The 19086-nt window shown below is 33.0% G+C and overlaps 1 protein-coding gene across 2 annotated transcripts; it reads left to right on the top strand.

Annotated features, from left to right (window-relative positions):
* Positions 1 to 2392: 2392 nt before the first annotated feature.
* Positions 2393 to 17884, top strand: LOC142355433 (uncharacterized). Of its 2 annotated transcripts, none has more exons than XM_075407613.1 (7): positions 2393 to 2993; positions 4668 to 4942; positions 8681 to 9459; positions 12722 to 12902; positions 13713 to 13815; positions 17099 to 17184; positions 17604 to 17884. In XM_075407613.1, the coding sequence occupies exons 1-7, from the start codon at positions 2988 to 2990 to the stop codon at positions 17824 to 17826; spliced, it is 1653 nt and encodes a 550-aa protein (XP_075263728.1). In that variant the 5' UTR covers positions 2393 to 2987; the 3' UTR covers positions 17827 to 17884. The 2 variants fall into 2 exon arrangements, with proteins under 2 accessions (XP_075263728.1, XP_075263729.1); XM_075407614.1 differs by lacking the exon at positions 2393 to 2993 and adding an exon at positions 3780 to 4156 and having other exon boundaries at positions 17604 to 17883.
* The last annotated feature ends 1202 nt before the right edge of the window (positions 17885 to 19086 follow it).

Genomic DNA, 19086 nt, shown 5'->3' with positions numbered 1-19086 from the left:
GAAATGCTTTGCCCGAGTGTACTTTAGTCCCAACACACCAACACACTGCTAATTCGATAAACCAAACCCCTAGTGATAAGATAACAGGCACAGGTTTTCAAAAGGAATGAGGGTTGATTTGAGCGTTCAAATATTATTTGTAAAATTTTCTCTGTTCTTGTTTAACTTGTTTAAACTGAAAGAGTACAGCCATATGCACGTGTCAAAGTCCAAGTTTGTTAGTTTTTGTTCAGATCTTTTTTTCACCTCGATTCATTGTTTTACTTGGAATTTTTTATTTAGATTAGTCTTAACCAATTAAAATCTATTATAAAGCACCTAGGTATTTCAGTACAGAAGGAGGCTTGTTGATTTGCTTCCGCAGATAATTTTCGTACCGCGACCATTCTATTTCTTGGCTTTAATATCTTCAAAAGCAAGCAAGGAAGAAAAAGTTGAAAACAATGATGGTCAAATAATGCTTTGTAAGTTAAAATTAATGCATATCCTAATTAGGACGAACATGTGCTTGTAAAATAAAATTGATTTATTTTCTAATTAAGACAAACATGTGGACATTTGAAAGGCAATAAACCTGTATTGTTAAAACCAGTTTGGGTATTTTTCTGTCACAAAAAAATTTTCTGTCACATGAGCTGAGTGGCATATTTAAAATTTTAATGGAAAAACATCCAAACCAAAACAAAAAAAAAACAAAATTAAAACGAACACGAGATTTCGAATTAACTTTTGTGCAATTTTCAAATCAACATTCATGCACAAACCCAAATGACTCCTATTTAGTTTTAGATTTTCCAGTCTCAAATAAGAGTTAATAAGTTCACACGAAAAATTTATCAGACCGTGGGACAAACAACATGTGGTGAAAAATGAAACCAAAAACAAAAAGGTTAAGCAGCAGAACGTTGGAGTTCAGGAGAAAGAGCAACTCTTGATCCGATGACCCAGCTAGTAATGAGGCAAATATTTGATTGCAAAAAGATACAAGCAAAATAAAAAATGAGATCCATAAGAAGAAAAAGCCCAAAAAAGCCCAAATTTCGGCAAGGAGCAAAAGATATTAGGTTTAAAAAACCTATATCATTATTATATACATTGAAAGACCAATATTAATTGTTTTTAATAAAAACGGCAGTTTCTAGACAGCTAGTAATTGAAAGATGCTTGGAGTTGCCATTAATGAAAATCCAAGTTAAAAAATGAATAAAAAATCTAAAATCAAAACTCCTATAGTTTTTTTTTCAGAAAAACGATTTAATGTTCATCGAAAGAAAAATATATTTGCCTCAATTAATACAGAAATACCCTGAATTAAGAAGGCCAGCAGTGCTTCTCTTTAAAAATATTTAATGATGAGAATCCGAGAATAGAAACAAATAAAAATAGATCCCAGAATTTTAATAAAACGCTCACAAAAAATCAATTCAAAGACATAAAAACAACATAAAAATTTGACGATAGTGCTGGTATTGCACTCTTTAGTCTTCTTAGAAAACCCAGTTGTCCTCTTCCCTGAATCAAGTTTTGAAAATTAGATCTCTTAGAGTATTAAATATAGGCAAAACTTAGGCAAAAAAGTAGTAAAATAAAAAATCGCAAAAATTCCATTGAAACATAAAATAGCAACATCATAAAACTTATTGGATGTCCTTTAATCTATTCAATCATTAGATTTCACGCAGCATTAGAACAATTACATAAGCTTTAAAAACACTTTCAGAAGATCACGCACAAAAACAAAGAAAACAGCTATCAAAGTGCAAAAAGAACATTTTTTTTTAATTCCAAAAGAATTTCCAAAACAACAACGCGAAACTACCACTTCATTTTGATCCTCGAATATTTAAGCAATACCAAACTCACTGCTTCAATTTGGCCTCCAATTGAATTTAAAAGCGTGAAGATCTCAAAAAATGGCTTTACAATATTATCAAGATTTTTCGATTGTTTAAATCTCAGTAAGACTAAAAACACATTACTTTTGAAATATCAAAAATATCGAATCTTGGTGAAAAACTACGATAAAAGTGAACAAATTGCGGTAAAATTGCCAAGTTAACGAGACTTTTATGTCTGGATAACTCATCGAAAACTACGAATTCTTTTTAATTTCCATGGGCTTTTCAATGATGCCATTCGTGTCTTTCTATGTCAAATATATCTGTCAGCCAAAATTCACTGGAGAAAAAACCAGTAGAGCATATTGTCCCTCGCCCCACTATGTGGGGTCGGAACATTAATATACTGTTGTTACATACTTAAACTAAGCTATAGTCAACTTAATTTAAATTTCACTGAATATTCTCTAAACTTTGTGGAAATGTTTTCAGGCAAAATGTTATTATTTCTGCAATTTGGTTATGTGAGTACGATTTTTGATTCAAGTTTCGGTTACAGACTGTTGGTGATATCACTGAACGGTTAAATTAAGTTCGCAAGTTGGAAATTTCGATCTGAAATGTCAAAGTTGTTGTCGATTATTTATTGTCCTGAAGAAATAGTTAACCATGTCTGAAAATAGGAGTGGAACTTAAATTTATTCCCCAGATTCTTCAACTCTTCTGCAAGTAAACAACTTCAGGCAATCAAATCTCAACTATGTTATTTTATTCCTCCAAATTTTCCCTCTTGGCTATTTCTCAACTAACAAATAAACCGAGACACAAACACAAAGCGAGGAAAAGTTTAATTATTTACCCAAAATTCCCCCATTTTAAACCCATTTTGTTCACCAATTTACTCCCTAATTTGGGAAATAGTGCGATCATTTGTGAGAAAATAACTTTGAAATTGAGCAAGTTGTTTTTATTTTCAAAATTAAGCCATACATTTTCACCCAAAAGTCTGCTTTTTTGTAGAATTCGTTTTATTAGTGTAACCATTCACGTGAAAATGCCTTCAGAGAGCATGCTTTCTTAATCAGCCTATTTTACCGAAGCAGAAAATCTTTTATAACTAGTACTAACCAGGCAGAAAGCAAGGATAAAATGCAGGTAAGATCCAATTTTGTAATAACTCGCTGGTTATAACTTTCACTAATTGACATCGAATGTCTAAATCCCGTCTTTTGCTGCTTTTGTGGAAATCTAAAGGAAGAATTTGGGATTTTCACCAGACCATAAATCTATTCGGTGGAAATTTATGAGCCCGTTCCCGGGATTTACTGGGAAATTACGACTGATTAGGTTTCAATTCAAAATGAAAGTTGTTCTATTGACTTCACCAACCAAATTTTGACTGTCAATACAAATTCGATTGCTTCTCAAATTTTATCACCTTTTAAATCTAATTTTTGTTATTTCTAATACTTCTTAAAGCCTTCTGAAACATGTTCTGGCTTATTTTACAATTTGTTTGCTTCAGCAACTAGGGTTTTGGCGATTTGTTCGGGCTTTGCAAGTTATAAACGGTTATTACTATGACAGAGCCCGTAATTTTCAGGTTTTCGAACGAATTTCCCATTTTTTTTCAGGATAATAGAGCCACTTATAAAATTCAGTACAGTTAATGACTTCTTAAAGCCTCTTAAATTCTGCTCTAAATCCCTTATAGCAAAACCTAATTTATTAAGAGTGGGCGGGTTTTTAAGAGTTTTTGGGAATTTTTATGGTTTAGTTGGTTTATTTTAAAATACGCTAGTCCAAACTATCGAGAATTTTGCATTGATTTTTCCATGCGCTTTCTCAAAAAAATTCTTAACTTGGCAAAAATAGGTGAGCTGTTATTTTGATATTTTGATTTAAAAAAATATAAAAAACCCATTTGAAAAATCGTTTTCAGAAACAATCAATGGAGCCCATTTTTAAACATCAAATTGCATTTCGGACTGATTTCTAAATAATTAAAAATTTCTTCAAAAAATTGGCTTAAAAAGGGTTAATTTGAAAATTTTATAGAAAACTCAAAAATTATTGTTGCCATATTACCACACGCCACCGCCATTTTTATTAAACACCAAATTATACTTTCATCTGTTCATTTATAACAAACATTAATTAGTCTATTTATTACAACTCCGCCTATTTATTGCTCAAAAACGGTGAAAGTAGTTCAAAAGACTCGATAAGATATCACTTTTGCTTTTGAGTTAGCAAAAAGGCGGAACTGAGAGGAAACACTTCAAAGGATCAAAGAAATTCAACCATGGATCGATTTGGTAAGGAATAATAATGATATCCATACCAACACATTCAGCTTAGCTAATTTTTTCCAGTCCATTCGCATACATATACTCACATTCAATTTGTCAATGGAAAATTCTTTTTATCCCGCTAAGCAATTCAATTATTTGTTGTTCCGTATATTTTTCCTTGTTTTTGCTCTATAATAAGCGTTGTAAACATAAACAATATGCATAACTTAAAGACATTGTTAGTACTCATTTTGAAGCTTGCGTGACAGTTTTGTTTACGAGATGGTAAAAAATGCGGTTTCACATCCGTGATTTTGTTGTTTTATTTTGTTATTTTCATTTCAATACTGACATTTTCTAGCTGCTGGTTGAAAAGATATTTATGGACGTGAACAAAAATGAGCCGCGTGAATTATTTATCCATCTAATGGCGTTCCTCTTGAGTTATTAGTCTGCTTATTAATTTATAACTATTTATCCTTCATTTTTGCTTCATTTATATCCTCTCAGATTTTCATATTTTCCTTTTTTTCAGTTTGCGTCACAAAATGTCTCTTCAGACGAGAAAAACAGGTCAGCATTTTCCAAAATGAAGTTACTGCACGTTATACAAAACTTGTTCCAAGCACAGCAAAACACCAGTCAAGGTCAGAGGTCATCCAAGGTCACGCTGAGTGACGTTTCGGGTCGCAAGGAGGCAGACAAGGTCAAAAGGTCAGACGTGGTGACGTCACAGTCGATGTCTGAGTTGAGAGAGAATTCGACGAAATTGGAAGTTCTTCTTGACCAAATGGAGTTTGTCTCTAAACGGTTAGTTTAAAAGTAAAAGGGCAATTGTATAAGTTTATTAAGCTTCAGAGTTTTAATCAACACCTGTTGCGATAAAGGCAGTTAAATAAACTGCCAGTGTAATAATATTTAATGACCGATCAACACTGGAAAAACACTTCAGCATTAGACTACCAGTTTATCACACTCTTTTATCGCCACTGTTACTTAGTAAACAATGGCGATAAAAGAGTTGTGATAAACTCGTTTTCTAATGTTTGATAAACTTGTAGTCTAAAAACAAACATAATCACAACATGTGTTGATTAAAAAAAATTACCATACGGTTGTTATCGCCCTCGAAGTTATCATAATACCTCGGCTTCGCCTCAGAGTTTGATAACTTCTCGGTTGCAATAACAAGCGTGTGGTAATATTCGTTAATCAACTCTCGTTCCGATAACAAAAGTTGAGTAACTCACCGGTGAAATAACACAATAACGCCCAATTAACAATACGAAATTTGCCTTTTCATTAAACTAAGAGCTTATCACACGCTTTAATCGCCACTGTTGCTATATCAACAATGGCAACAAAAGAGTGTGATAAACCCTTACTCTAATCACGACAACAGTGCGATAAAGTTATGCAACTGTTGTAATCGCTATGGGAGTTGATTAAAAACATTACCACACAATTTTTATCGCCCTCTTGAAGTTATTCAATTTCTCGGACTCAACTCGGATTTTGATAACTTCTCTATGGAAATAACAACAGTGCGGTAATATTCATAAACTTCACAATATTAATCAACTCGTTGCGTAAGTTACCGCTGAAATATTTTGTCAGCGCCCGGTGAATACTGCAAAAATCTGAGACCGCGGCGAAACTTCATTGAGATTAGACAACTTTTCCGCCACTCTCTCTCTCTCTCTCTCTCTCTCTCTATGTGTGTGTGTGTTTGTGTGTGTGTGTGTGTGTGTGTGTGCGTGTGTGTAGGTGTGTGTGTGTGTAAATCTCCTAATTGAAGCATAGCGGGGAACAGTAGTCTAATAAACCACATGTTGGCGTTTTTTTAAAAAAAAACTATCGTCGCAAAGAGAGTTGACTAAAAGATCAACACACGTTTTTTGTCTCCCCCTCGTAGTCTTCAACTTCAACAATCCCGCTTCATTGAGGAATTGGATATTTTTTGTTGGTGGCAAAACCAGTGTTTTATTGTTTTTGTTAGTTTGAAAATAATCTAATCTCAGTTTAGTAATTATTTTATCCATACATGATTTTGATTCTTGTTATTGTGAAAAAAATAGCGTCCTATGTTAAAAAAAAATTTGTCAAGACAAAAATGCTGTTTTAAAACCTGGTGAAATGAAAACCTTTTTTAAACTCAAATTGAAATTAAAACAAGCAACAACTTTAAACTTCAACGATTAGAACAATCCAAACGAAAACACGTATTTAATACCAACATTTCTTTTCAAAATATGGGAAAATAGGTGCAAGGCTTGCTTATTGTCCTGTGGTCAAATTCTTTACTTTTGGACTACGCATCGTAAGAAAAATAATTTCACAGCAATTAGAGGCTACTTTTGATTTTTATTGGAAAAATGCATATTCAAGCTCATTTTCGTAAAACATGGAATTCTTTTCAAATATTTTGTCCAATATATCATTTCATTTATATTGAATATATGACTTTTATTTAACTGATAGTATTTTTAAAATTTTCTGTCAAAAAACTAAGCAAAAATTGTACTTCTTTAAACACAAGTATTCAAGAGATAAGAAAACAAATAGAATAACAGTTTGTTTTTATTTCTTGCGGGTTCTTTCTTTTCATTTAATTACCTGTTTTAGATATTAAGTAGGTTTTAAATCGGCTGATTTTTAAGATTACAAAACTATGAATTGAAAGATTCAAAAACAGGAGCTAAATTTTATCAAAAGCTAAAAATATACGTTAAACTAATTTTTTAACTTTTCAAAAGTTTGAATACTATGTATCGCCTTGCAGTAAATTTATCTGCTTTTAGCTGTTGCAAAATTGCAAACTGGTTTCCGATTAAGACTGCAGTTCTGTTAACAAATTTTTTGTTCTTCTATTATCTGTTTTCTCTGGCTTATGAAAAAACCATTCCTGTATGCAATTGGTTCATCTGTGTCACGTACTGTTTCATTCAGATTGAAAAAGTATAGGATCAACATTTAATTACTTTTTCAAATATTATAGGAAATTATTCGACAGTTTTCTTTTTTAAATATATTTGAGAAATTTTGCGGACACTTAAGCATGACTGGAATTCAACGTTCCCTATTTATCAAAGGCTAAAAATATCAATTTACCTACTTTTTACTCTTCAAAAATTCTACTGTCAATTTATCTGCTTTTAGCTGTTGCAAAGTTGCAAAGCTGTTTCCAATTGAGAAACTATTGCTTGTAGTGATGTACAAAAAATGTAGGAAACAGTTTTTCTAGAGAATAAGCAGAAGGCCATTCTCTGTAGAAATTTTTTTTGTTCTTCTATTATCTGTTTTCTTTACCTTTATGAGAAAACCATTCTTGTATGCAATGAAGTCTTGTGTGTCACACGCAGACTGTTTCATTCTGATTGAAAAAGTATAGGAATAAAATTATAATTGCATTTTCGATTATTGAAGGAGATTATTCAGCTGAAGTTGATGGATTTCAAATCTTGATTTCTCCAATCGATCCATATTGATTCAACCATCTAGTTTAAAAAAAACGGCATTTTGAGTTAACTCATGTACAAAAAACGCCATAATTTCATTCAGAAAAATGTCCCATAATAAATTTTTTTGTAATTCTTTTGTTTGTCAGGTAAACATTGAAAAAAATGCTTGAGTTAAATCACGCGACGTTGATAATTGTTCGGATGAAAAACACTTAACATTTTTCCAAAAAGACAAAACGTAATCTGGACATATTCTTTATCTGTACTAACTTTCATTCAAAAATTGTGATGATTTTTAGTTTTTCGGCAGCATCTTTTTGGAAAATTTTTCAACTTGATCTTTATTCAAACATTTTTGTAAAAATTACAATAGTTTTGCATTTTTAAACGAGTAAGGAAATGAGTTTTATTTATAGGTTTCTCGTTGTGTTGTTATTCTGATCAATAAGTTGTCCAGTCATTTAATTATTTGCCATGTTCTGCATGTAAATTGATCACAGTTCTTTTTGCAAATTACTGTCTGAGTTTTTTAAACTAGATTGCTTTTTTGCTTTTTTAGCTTTAAAGCTCTGCGACATTTGGTTTTGTATTGCGAAATAATTGTCAATACATTGTTTCACAGAGGTTCTTAAAATAAAGGTTTGTGAATGAGGTTTCAGAAAATTTGCACTCAAGAATGCTCCGGAAGAAAATGCTTCATAATGAGTTTCGCAGAACTGATAGTCAAAAGAGCTTTTCATCAAATTTCAAAGCAGAGTTTTTGAGAATCGTGAGATGTATGTTGGAAGATTCTGTGTTATACATAACTTTAATGAGTACAGCCTCAAACCAGCAAAAACGTCAAAATGATGAATCTCTCGGCAATATTACACTTTATAGCGCCCATTAATATAATATTTGGAATGCTATTTCTGCTATATAGTTTCAGCTCTTATTGAAATTAGCTATTGTGGGGGTCCTTTAACGCTCAAAATTGGAGCTATCATGCCGAAAAGGTATTAAGCACTTAAATTTAGAGCACATTTTCAAAAATAACTATATGACTGTTGAAAATATCACACTAATTACATAATTAAGTTCATTTCAGGGCGATAGCAACACGTGAAAGCATCGACACAAACACCCAATCAGACATCATACCATCACGTGATCTAATTTACACCACTTCCGGACTATTCGGGGCTCATTCAGTTACAAACGACCCCTCTGATTACGACTCAATTAACTCAACCCACCACCTCCAACTACTTCAACAAGGAATCGTACCCCCACTAATTACCCCCCATCATTTCCTGCATCCCAATAGTGGTCTGAACTCATCATGCTGTAACTGTACCTGTCATTGCAATCAATCAATGTCAGGAACCATAGCACGCCAAACCGATTTGCAATCTTGCGCGGAAAGTAATAAAAATCACAGAAAAACTGATACAGAAAAAGAGGAAAACGACAAAACAACAACAATAACAACAAAACACCCGTCTTTCAATGGCGAAAAATTAGCACTGAATCTGCGCAAAAACGAGAAAAATGAAGATTCTACAGACGAAAGACAACGATTGAATGGCGGAAATTCTACCCCGAACCAAACAAGTCTAACGACTATATTGCAATCACAAGCGGCTAATTTTGCAATGTCAGATCACACACCTGGCGAAAATTCCGCGGACGACTTTGGATTTGACTTGAATCTGCCGAGAATTCCAAAACCAGGTGCAAAATTGCGAACGGTCAATTGGCAGAAACTTCCCAGACAGTCTATAATGAGGAGTGAGAATAATTTGTGGAGACAAGTTTTGAATAAGATGAGCAGTAGTGACGTTGACTCAGATGAAAATGGTGCTATTGATTTTGCTACTATTGAAGGTAAGCGACACTATTCTTGGTTAAAATATGTAAAAAAATGATATTAAAAAAATGATTAAAATGATATTAAAAAAAACTGAATTGTCGAGACTTTTGGCCGTTTATTACATTTTACTCTACTCTTGCACAATTATCTTTAAAAATTAGCTGCGGCCGGAATCACATAAGCAATCTTTATTAAATGTTTATTGACGTATTGACCCAGATATGATATGTCGGACACCGATATCGCTTAAGTTGTTTTTTTGTGACTTCTCGATTTTCGCCTTTTTTTTCTTTCTGAAGTCGTATGACATTCTAGAAAATGACAGCTTTCAGTGAATTTTTCATGTAATTGTAAATATCCCATCGAATGATTTCGGTGGATAGCTAATTGGTTTCTTGTCTTTGGTGTAGGTTACTTTTAATCTGATGCTATTTTGACTTTTTCATTAAATTTTTTTAAATGGATAGATATTGAGTTCTGTTCGGAAGTATTGCTTGTTGTTTTATTTGATTCTGTTTTTTGTCTCGTCTCTGACTCTACATACTGTCAGTTATCGTCAGCTCTCTAATAGATTATTGTTTCATTTCTTTATCGGTTAGTGCTTAAAGCGGTTTTTCAAATGGATATACCAATTAATGCTAAACAGTAAGTGATTTTTGAAAATTTTATATCTCTTCGTCATTTGGCGGACAATTAAGTGAAAGATGTGGTTGAGCGGCGATGAAACGTTTTTTGCGGACTCGTATTACCGAGCCACCTTGTAATGGTATCACTGCAACAGTTTTGGTCCTGTTAGTAAATTCTACGTGATCACAATTCCTGCCATTCAGATCACTAAGCAGCTGAACACTGCTAGCGGTAATTTATAGCAGAAGAAATACCAAAAGTTTTCCAAATTTGCTTTCTCTAATAGTTGAAATGAGAATAATAATTTATAATAAAGTTCAAGAAACCTCTTTTTGAGTCCCGTAGAAGATTAGCAGCTGCCGTTTGTGATAAAGATAGTTGGTGACTTTCATTTTCGCCATTAGTTATTCAGCGATTCAGTGCCAAGTTTTTGAGAAGTAACAGCTAAAAGAAAGGGCGGATATAATTTCCAGATTTGTTTCCAAAGATTTGTTTTAAACTGTTCAGTAGATTCAATCACAAGAAGGTATTTTTGTATCAAAAAACAGTTCAAACTGCCAAACAAGCAACTCTGAGTAATATTGAAATTTAGAGCTTATGGAAAGTTTGAAGAGTTAGCAGTAAACATTAAAATAGTTTGTCTTTTATTTCAAACAATGACGCAATATTTGCTGAATTTTTGGTTCAAGATCAAATTGGCACATAACTTTCTGCTTGAAAAAAAAAATTTCATTTCAATTGTTTACTTTTTTTAAGTCTGAATAGTTGACACGGAAATTGTTTTTTAAAAAAGGAGACTTCATTTATAGTTAAAACAATGACATAAAAACACTTGTGCGCATTTCAATGAGTAACTCCATCCGTTTTGATAGATTATTGGTATTAGAAAAAATATGTCTGAAATTGTCCTATAATTAGAAATAACGCTATCTCTGAATTTTGTAAAAACACAGTTAGTCTCAATTTCTCACCAAAAAAACTACGAACATCTAAAAAATTATTAAAAGCGCCGTAACCGTCAAATAATACGAAAATAACGGGTCCGTAAACAAATCAGTAAGTCATTTCTCTCGTACCGAGGCATCACTCTTTTAGCTTCTATAAAATCTTGTAGATGGTTTGGTATAGTTTTCATTTAAGTTTTGAACAACATCTGAGTCAAATGTTTGGCACATTCTCTTCCAAATTTTCCAGCAAACTTTTTTTTCCGCAATTTTTTCTTCAGAATTGTCCATCAATTGTCAATTGTATTCAGATTGGGAGCATTTAATGACCATCCCAGTACCTCTTGCTCCTCTTCTTTGAAGAAAATGAGGACAATCTTTTGCACTGGAGGATCATGCCGTATAAGCATAAGGCCTTCAAAATCCTATTTTGCATCGTAACTTTTCAAAATTTTTTAACTAAACTAGTACTTTTAGCTTGTTTGAACATCTAACAGCCAGTTTCTACCTATCTGACTGTATTGATAGACCGAAGCATAAGTGATCGCTTTCTGAACTCGTATTTGTTGTTTTTGTCAAGAAATCTTATTCCTTTTTTTGAAGAACTCGCACAATTCCTTCCTTGGAGATGCTACGAGCATGTTTCTTTCTTGTTACTGTTTGTATGCATGTTGTTAACTAGATCTCGGTTTCACGCTTTTGTTTTTTTGTCTGTGTAACAGTGGTAACAAACAGTCAAAGAACAAAGCAACTTAACCATGTTTTCTGAGTAAACAACGAAAATGATGAAATATTCCTTACTGCAAACCAAACATTTGGAGCAAAAGTAGGGCTTAATGAGCACATTTTGCAAACTCTACGTAGTTTTTTGGTACCATAGTGTATCTCTCCGCAAAAAAACATCACGAAGCATTGACTGAAGAAAAAGCTGGGCTTAAATAAACTTGCCAACTTTAAAATCAATTTGGAGTGGTTCAACAACAATGTAGCAACAAAATTCCAATTATTATTTACCCAGTTTTGAAACAAAATGAAAACAAAAATTTTGTTCACGGGGGGAAAAGCAAGCAGTTTCAAGCTTCTCAGAGTACTTCAAACAGTGACTAGTTATTCAAAATCCCCATTGTGGAGATTTTTAATTGCCAGCTGTCAAAAATATTAATCTTGATCAATATTGTCAGACAATGTTGGGCTTGACTCACCTAAATGGAGTGGATGAACAAGATTCTGTTTTTATTTTCATTTTCTGCGACAACAAAAACTTCCGAAACAAAATTTGCTGACCAAAAATTTTGTTTACAATTGGAAAAAGAAAAAAAGTTGCAAAATGAGGTTTTTTTCAGGATTCTACATCTTTTCACGCCGGTTGATTTAACCCAGCATATCATAATTGTGATATACGGGATAAATCAATCCGAGTGAAAAGAAGTGGAATCCTGAAAAAAGAGCTCATTTTTGAACTCTTTCTTTTTCCACTCGTAAACAAAATTTTTGGTTCAACAAATTTTTGTTAAACCCCACATCTAATAAGTTAACTCCATCGCGTAAGTTAACCCCTTATCTAATTTAATACTCCAATTATATAACAAATTAAAATCGGCCTGAAATTATACAGGTGTTGAATGATAGAGGGGTTAAAAGTTAGAGGGGTGAATAAATCGGGGTGAAATGATAGGGGGTTATAGTAGGGTGACACGGTTTTCAGAGTACTTCAAGCAGCGACTAGATGGTGAGAGTGTGGGAGAGAACAGAGGAGAGGATGAGAGAGATGGAGATGGAGAGAGCATTCGGAGTAGAAAGGACAGCAACACTGCAGGTGGAAAGATTCGGTTATTGGACGAAAGACGAGCACTCGCTATCAATGTACTAATCAAACAATTCAGATGGTCAGTTTCAAATTTTTTTTCAAAATTTTTTTCAATATAGGGAAAAGTTTTGACTTATAGTCTGTCCCATAAAGTTGCAATAATCGAACGTTCGTAAAACGCCAAGAACGTGCAATTGAGCATCAATGTGCTCATTTGAATATCAACGTTTTCTCAATTAAGTTTTCATTCATCGATTTTTCCTACATATTTTAAATTTGAACTTTGACCTTTGAACTCTAACCTGTGGCTTTTGAAACGTTCGCTTATTTCAACTTTATGGGACACGCTATAGCTTGGTCGTGCTGAACACCTTGGCATGATTTACAAAATCATAGTAAATCAAGTTTTTTTTAAAAAAATGAACTGTTAATTGCATGTTCTATGTTTTTATATTTATTCATGTCTTTACGCTCTCTAGTCTCCTTTGAAATTATTTCTACATTAGAGCAATTTATTGTATTAGCAAAATTTTAGGCAAGAGAGTGCGATAGTTAACCCAGAAAAAAACCACGTTGACGATACTGATAGATTTAGGTTTACAATATTTTAAATCTTTTTAATGAAAATTATGGAAAATGACTTTTTAAAATGACGTTTTCTGGATAATTCAACTAAAAATTTACGGCGCGTTAAGTCCTCAACCCGTAAATATCGTGATGTGAGGGTATATAGTGCGAGAGAACTGATTTTTTTTTTAAATATGGTAAATGAATCGATGAAATTTGTTTTAAAGCGTATCTTTATACAAGATCAATGCGGTAACAGCATCCGTTGAAATTTGTTGCAAAAATTACAATTTCTTGATGTGAGTTTCATTTTGTATTTCAGCTCACATGGTGAGATTCTGGGGAAGATAAGAAGGGCTGACAGTGGGGGAATTGGAGTGGAAAGACTGAAGCAACTGCAGAAGATATTACCCAACTCAAAAGAGGTACTACATTACTTCTAACCAAATTTTGAAACAGTTATAACAATCTATATACGACCAATATCAAATAAAAAGCTTCATGAGTTAAAACTTAACCACCCAGACAATTGAAAAATTGATAATCGAAAAAAAAATGCAAATTCATATCAAAGACAGCAGACGTAATTTAAACGACCTTAAAATATTATTTCATATTGTTGTTTTTGGAGAAAGTCTTAAAAAAATAATTGTGAGATAGAAAGTTTTGCCCTCCTATATATGAAGAAAACTCAATATTACTGAATATCATTATTATTCATTGGGTATTATCTTTCATATTTGCGCTGAAAATTTCGCAAATGTTGATCCGAGAGATAAGTTGAAACAAAAACACATTTAAAAGTTATTAACAAGCAATAGAAGTTCAGACAGCTAACTGGAAACCACTAATGTTTCCGCCTCAGTTGTTTCGCGATATACAAAATTACAATTTATCATTATAGTTTTAAAAGAGAGACTGCACTATGTGATAAAGTCACTGAAAACTATAATTTTGTGCTTTTAATAGTTTGTATCTTTAGCTTTTTAGAACTTTGCTTTAAAAGTTATAAAAATTCAGCGTTATTAGTTATAATTCTTAGTCTAATTGCAGAAAATTATTTAAAAAATAAACAACTGGTCAAAAGTAGATCACACTCGAGCATATTGACATGGGCTTTTATTTTTGAGCTGAAGTTTTTTTTACAAGATCCTGTGAATGGAATGATTTTATTGCACGAGTTTTCAAGATTTTGTCTTGTCTCCAAGATCTGACTTTTTGGCTGAGGATCTTGCAAGACGAAAATTTGAAGGCAACTGGGTCCAAATAAATGTTATATAAGAAACCGATATAGAGCACAAACAACACAGAAGAGAGCATCAAAAATGATGAACTGATGAAAAGTTAATTTTCCTTATGAGCAGACTTTGTTCTTAAACTCCTTTATGTTTAAGCCAAAAAAAAACTACGACACTATATAAACGACCTACCCGAAGAAATTGTCAATGAGTGCTATTTAAACGCGGATGACACGAAAATTGTCAGCAGTGTAGACAAAAAATGCAGCGGGAAAAAGATATTGAAAATGCTATAGTTTGGAGCAAGGAGAATTGGTTAAATTTCAATTTCGATAAGTTTAAAAACGTGCAATTTTCCTTACGTAAAAGTCAACACAAACAAATTTTGCGTCTTTCCAGCAATGGAACCATCTCACAGGAAAGACACTTCAAAGACCTGGGACTATTTTTCAGAAAACTTAATATGGGATTATTATTTAAGTTTTGTTCTACAAAAAACCAATCAGAGGCTTGCTTATCTAAGATGAACAGTTCCAAGTGAAATCAGTCAAAGTTGTCAGTTCAAGGTCAAATCAGTTCAAAGTTGTCAGTCATATGCAATCTTGTCGAAACTTACATAATATCAATCTTGTTTTACGGATCAAATGTTTGGCATGCCAGTAAAACTATCTTCAGGTAAATGAAAAGGCTTCAGAGAAAGAGTTTAAAATGGAAACAATCATACAGTCAATTTTCTGAAAAGGAATACAATGATTGTTTTCGATCAGTGAATTTACCTCCGATGACATATCACTTTGCCTTTTTGAATCTCTTAGTTTTAAATAGAATTTTGACAAGAAAATTTCCTCTTCAGACAGAGCAATATTGGCAAATAAAGAATGGACATCCGAAAACACGATCAAACAAAAAAATATTTTTGTACTCAACTAAGTGTAATCACCAGCGTTGCCGATTTAGTTTTTTGTACCGGTTTACAAATTTCAACAGTTTGATGTCACTGACGCGTGGTTTTCCTAACTATAACCCGTACTCAAGTCCTCCCAAATCCAATAGAGAAGTCAAAGAATATCTATTAGATTTGGTAAGAAGAATTTTAATTACAAATCGCACCCATATGTATGGACAATGTTTGAAGGAAACCAATTTGAAGCCCCGCTAGGGACCTACTAAGCTTGGTGAAACCAAGTTTAGTGAAATTCATTAATATTAAAATTAATAATATTATTAAAATTATTTTTTATTTGTTTTTTTATTATTATTATTGTTATTGTTATTATTATTATTATTATTATTACTGTTTTTATTATTATTATTATTTTTATTATTATTATTATTTTTGTTTTAATTAATGTTATTACTGTTATTATTATTTTATTATTAAATTTGAAGAGGATTGCTTTTCTTCAGTTAAATAAAAATAATGAAATATAATAGCATTTAAGCATAACGAGATAAATAATTTGAAGCTCATCAAAAATAGAAAAGCAGGCTTCAAAAATGAACTAAAAATGATATTCCGAAATTCAATTGATGAACAACGAATATTAGCATTCGCAACATTGATAAAGTTTTTTTCTTCACCTTCAGGCTAAAATTTTAAAACTGACTTGTTTGTCAGATAATGTCATTCCATAAGAAATGCACTTGCAACATCTGATTTTCTTTGGTGATTATCTTGAATAGTTGTTTAGCTTGACCCGAAACAATTAGAAAAAACTTTTTTAAAAAATTATTTCAAAAAAATCAACACATTTTAAAAGCGGCAGATTCTAAAGACTAAATAGTGGGAAGCCCTTATTAGCGACATGGGGCGTTTCTCGGTTCCATCATTCAAATTTTTTTGAATTTTATTCTATTTTAATGCCATGAGATAGCTGATATGACCCAAAAATCTTTTCATCATTCACAGAGATGAATCTTCTGTCGTGTTCGCAAGTATCTTTTTCAAAGGACAGCAAGTTCAAAGGACAGCTGTTGCCTTCTCGAAGATTTTATTTGGTTAGGCTTCAGCTTTACATATAAAAAATAAAGCAGAGTTTAAGTATGTGTCATTAAGTATTTCGTGTGCTAGTATACGGGTTTAATGTTTTATATAAATCAAAACTTTTTGATATATGTTTACCTAATTTTTATTTTGCTTGATTTTGTTGAGTCATCGCGTGTTGATGTCAATTTTCGTTTTAATTTTTGAAAAACTTTATCATGGTTTCTATCGGATTTTTGGAAAAATATGTCATTTTGACATTAGTTCTATTCTTTTGCGTTTAAAGTATAGCGCTTAAATTAAAGTAACTATTTTGGTTTGAAGTTTAGATAATCATTTCGTTAGTTAAGTTAGATCTTTTTCAGCAAAATTTAGTAAAAAGTTTTTGAACAATTATGCTCTCAAAAACTGCGATGATTCCTCAAATCAGAGTTACTTCACTTCACCGTAAGTGTGTTTTGTTTACCCTAAGTGTGTTCATTTTAGCTGGAGCTTCTGCGTGGCTACACTGGAGAAAAGGCCAAACTAGACGAGGCGGAGAGATTTCTAAAACTGCTCATCAGCTTACCACAGTAAGTTAAAAAAAATTTGACCAATGAAACAGTTTTTCTCTTTCTCCGAGTATTTATTTATGTTTTGCTGAATTTTGTATTTATGGCTGGTTATAAAATTTAGTTGCACTGCATATTAAGCTACTATACATATTAATTCACTATCGGATCGGGTCTTTCCCTTTATAACCCCCCACCCCTCCCCCAGCTTAGTGGTCATATAAGGTATCCCCCTTCCTCAATCGTGGTAATTATACCATAATGGGGGCTACATTTTAGTGGGGAGGGGGGAGGCGTTAATGGGACAGACCCATCAGATCAAGAAAGCAGAGGAACCACATAGCATCACGGGTTTCTAAAAACAGAACACACAGAGCAGACGATAAGTCTTTTAGGAAACTGAAGGAAAAGAAATTGGATCTTAGAATGCTTGGTTTCAGCTACGATTTGAGACTGGAGAGTATGTTGATAAAAGAGTCATTTGATGAGAAGTTTCCTTCTATACAAGTGGCGATTGACTCATTCAAAACAGCTTCTAAAGGTTTGTTCACATTCACATCAATAATTGTAAATTATCATTCAGGTTGTGCCACGATGAGTTACGCAAAATGTTTCCTGAACAATAATTGGATGTTGGGTTATGGACTTTCGCAAGCGGAATAAAAACCGTTTTTAACTAAGTTAAAGAATTAATTTCTCAAAAATGAGAGAATAACAAAATGATATTTTACAGTAGAATTTAGAGATTTACAGGAGAGATCTGATTATTAGATCAAGATGGTGATTTGAATTTGGGGATGAAAAAGGACTCAAAAATCAGCTGTATATATACCCATTATCAGTGTGAAAAAGTCAAGATACAAAACTAATCTTAGCACCGTGATTTATAGTGGGGGTCGCAAAGGTTACCCAATATGGTTTGCTTCTGCAAATCAGTCGCAAAGGGAACCATAAATGGAATGCATTTGCACTTTTCTAAGAATTCATTCACACTTCCGGAGATATCATCGTCATTTAATACATGCTGGGAAGATTTTACATCAATTAATCTAACTCTAATAATAGTTATCTAGATTCACCAATTTGAACCGAATATTGATTCTCAGCACCATTTCTTGACGATTCATTTATATAATTTCTTTGATCAAAATCAAATTGCTTGTCTTTCTAATCTGGTAAGTCAAACTTTCTTTCTAATTCTCACTAAGTTTAAGACTATAGTTTGATCGAAATTCTAACACCCCCACTCAGACTTGAGCTGATTGCGTAGAGTCTGTTCCCATCAAAACTGCTCTGAATGTTTCCACTTTCGAAACGGGTAAGGACTTTGTGAAGATGTCCGCTGCCATTTTGTCTGTAGGAACGTAATGAATTGAAATAGTCCCATCCTCCGTTTTGTCCCGGATGAAGTGAAACTTTGTTTCGATGTGCTTGCTCCTTTTGTGCATGACTGGGTTTTGGCAGAGTCTGATACAACTTTGGTTGTCTTCTCCAATTGCTATTGGACGTTTCTGTTGGATGCCAAAATCCTCTAGAAGTTGTTTCAGGTAGAGTGCTTCCTGAACTGCTGCTGCCATGCCCTGATATTCTGCTTCTGATGAAGAAAGAGCAACTGTGGCCTGCTTCTTGACACCCCAGCTGAGTGCTGCGCCACGTCCGTTGAGCTTGAAGTAATAGCCCGTTGTTGATTTTCTGTCGTTCACGTCTCCAGACCAGTCTGCATCACTTTCCCCCACTAAATCATAACTAGCCTCTTTTGTGTAAGTAAGTTTTAAACCTTTTGAACCTTGAAGATATCGCAGAAGTCGTTTTCCGCACATCCAGTGTTGATTGGTAGGTGCATTCATGTGTCTGGACAGAATGTTGACTGTGAACATGATGTCTGGCCTCGTCTGTTTGGCCAGATACAGAAGTGATCCAACC

Source organism: Convolutriloba macropyga, unplaced genomic scaffold (assembly GCF_964194025.1).
Source record: "Convolutriloba macropyga unplaced genomic scaffold, txConMacr16.3 SCAFFOLD_1401, whole genome shotgun sequence".
NCBI lineage: Eukaryota > Metazoa > Xenacoelomorpha > Acoela > Convolutidae > Convolutriloba > Convolutriloba macropyga.
Note: the sequence above shows the minus strand (reverse complement) of the source record. Positions and strands in the feature narration are given on the sequence as shown.

Excerpts from the sequence above, each read along its gene's own strand:
- LOC142355433 (XM_075407613.1), top strand. Across the intron at positions 4,943-8,680 it reads ATGGAGTTTGTCTCTAAACG|GGCGATAGCAACACGTGAAA; the intron begins GTTAGTTTAAAA and ends AGTTCATTTCAG. Across the intron at positions 9,460-12,721 it reads TGATTTTGCTACTATTGAAG|AGTACTTCAAGCAGCGACTA; the intron begins GTAAGCGACACT and ends CACGGTTTTCAG.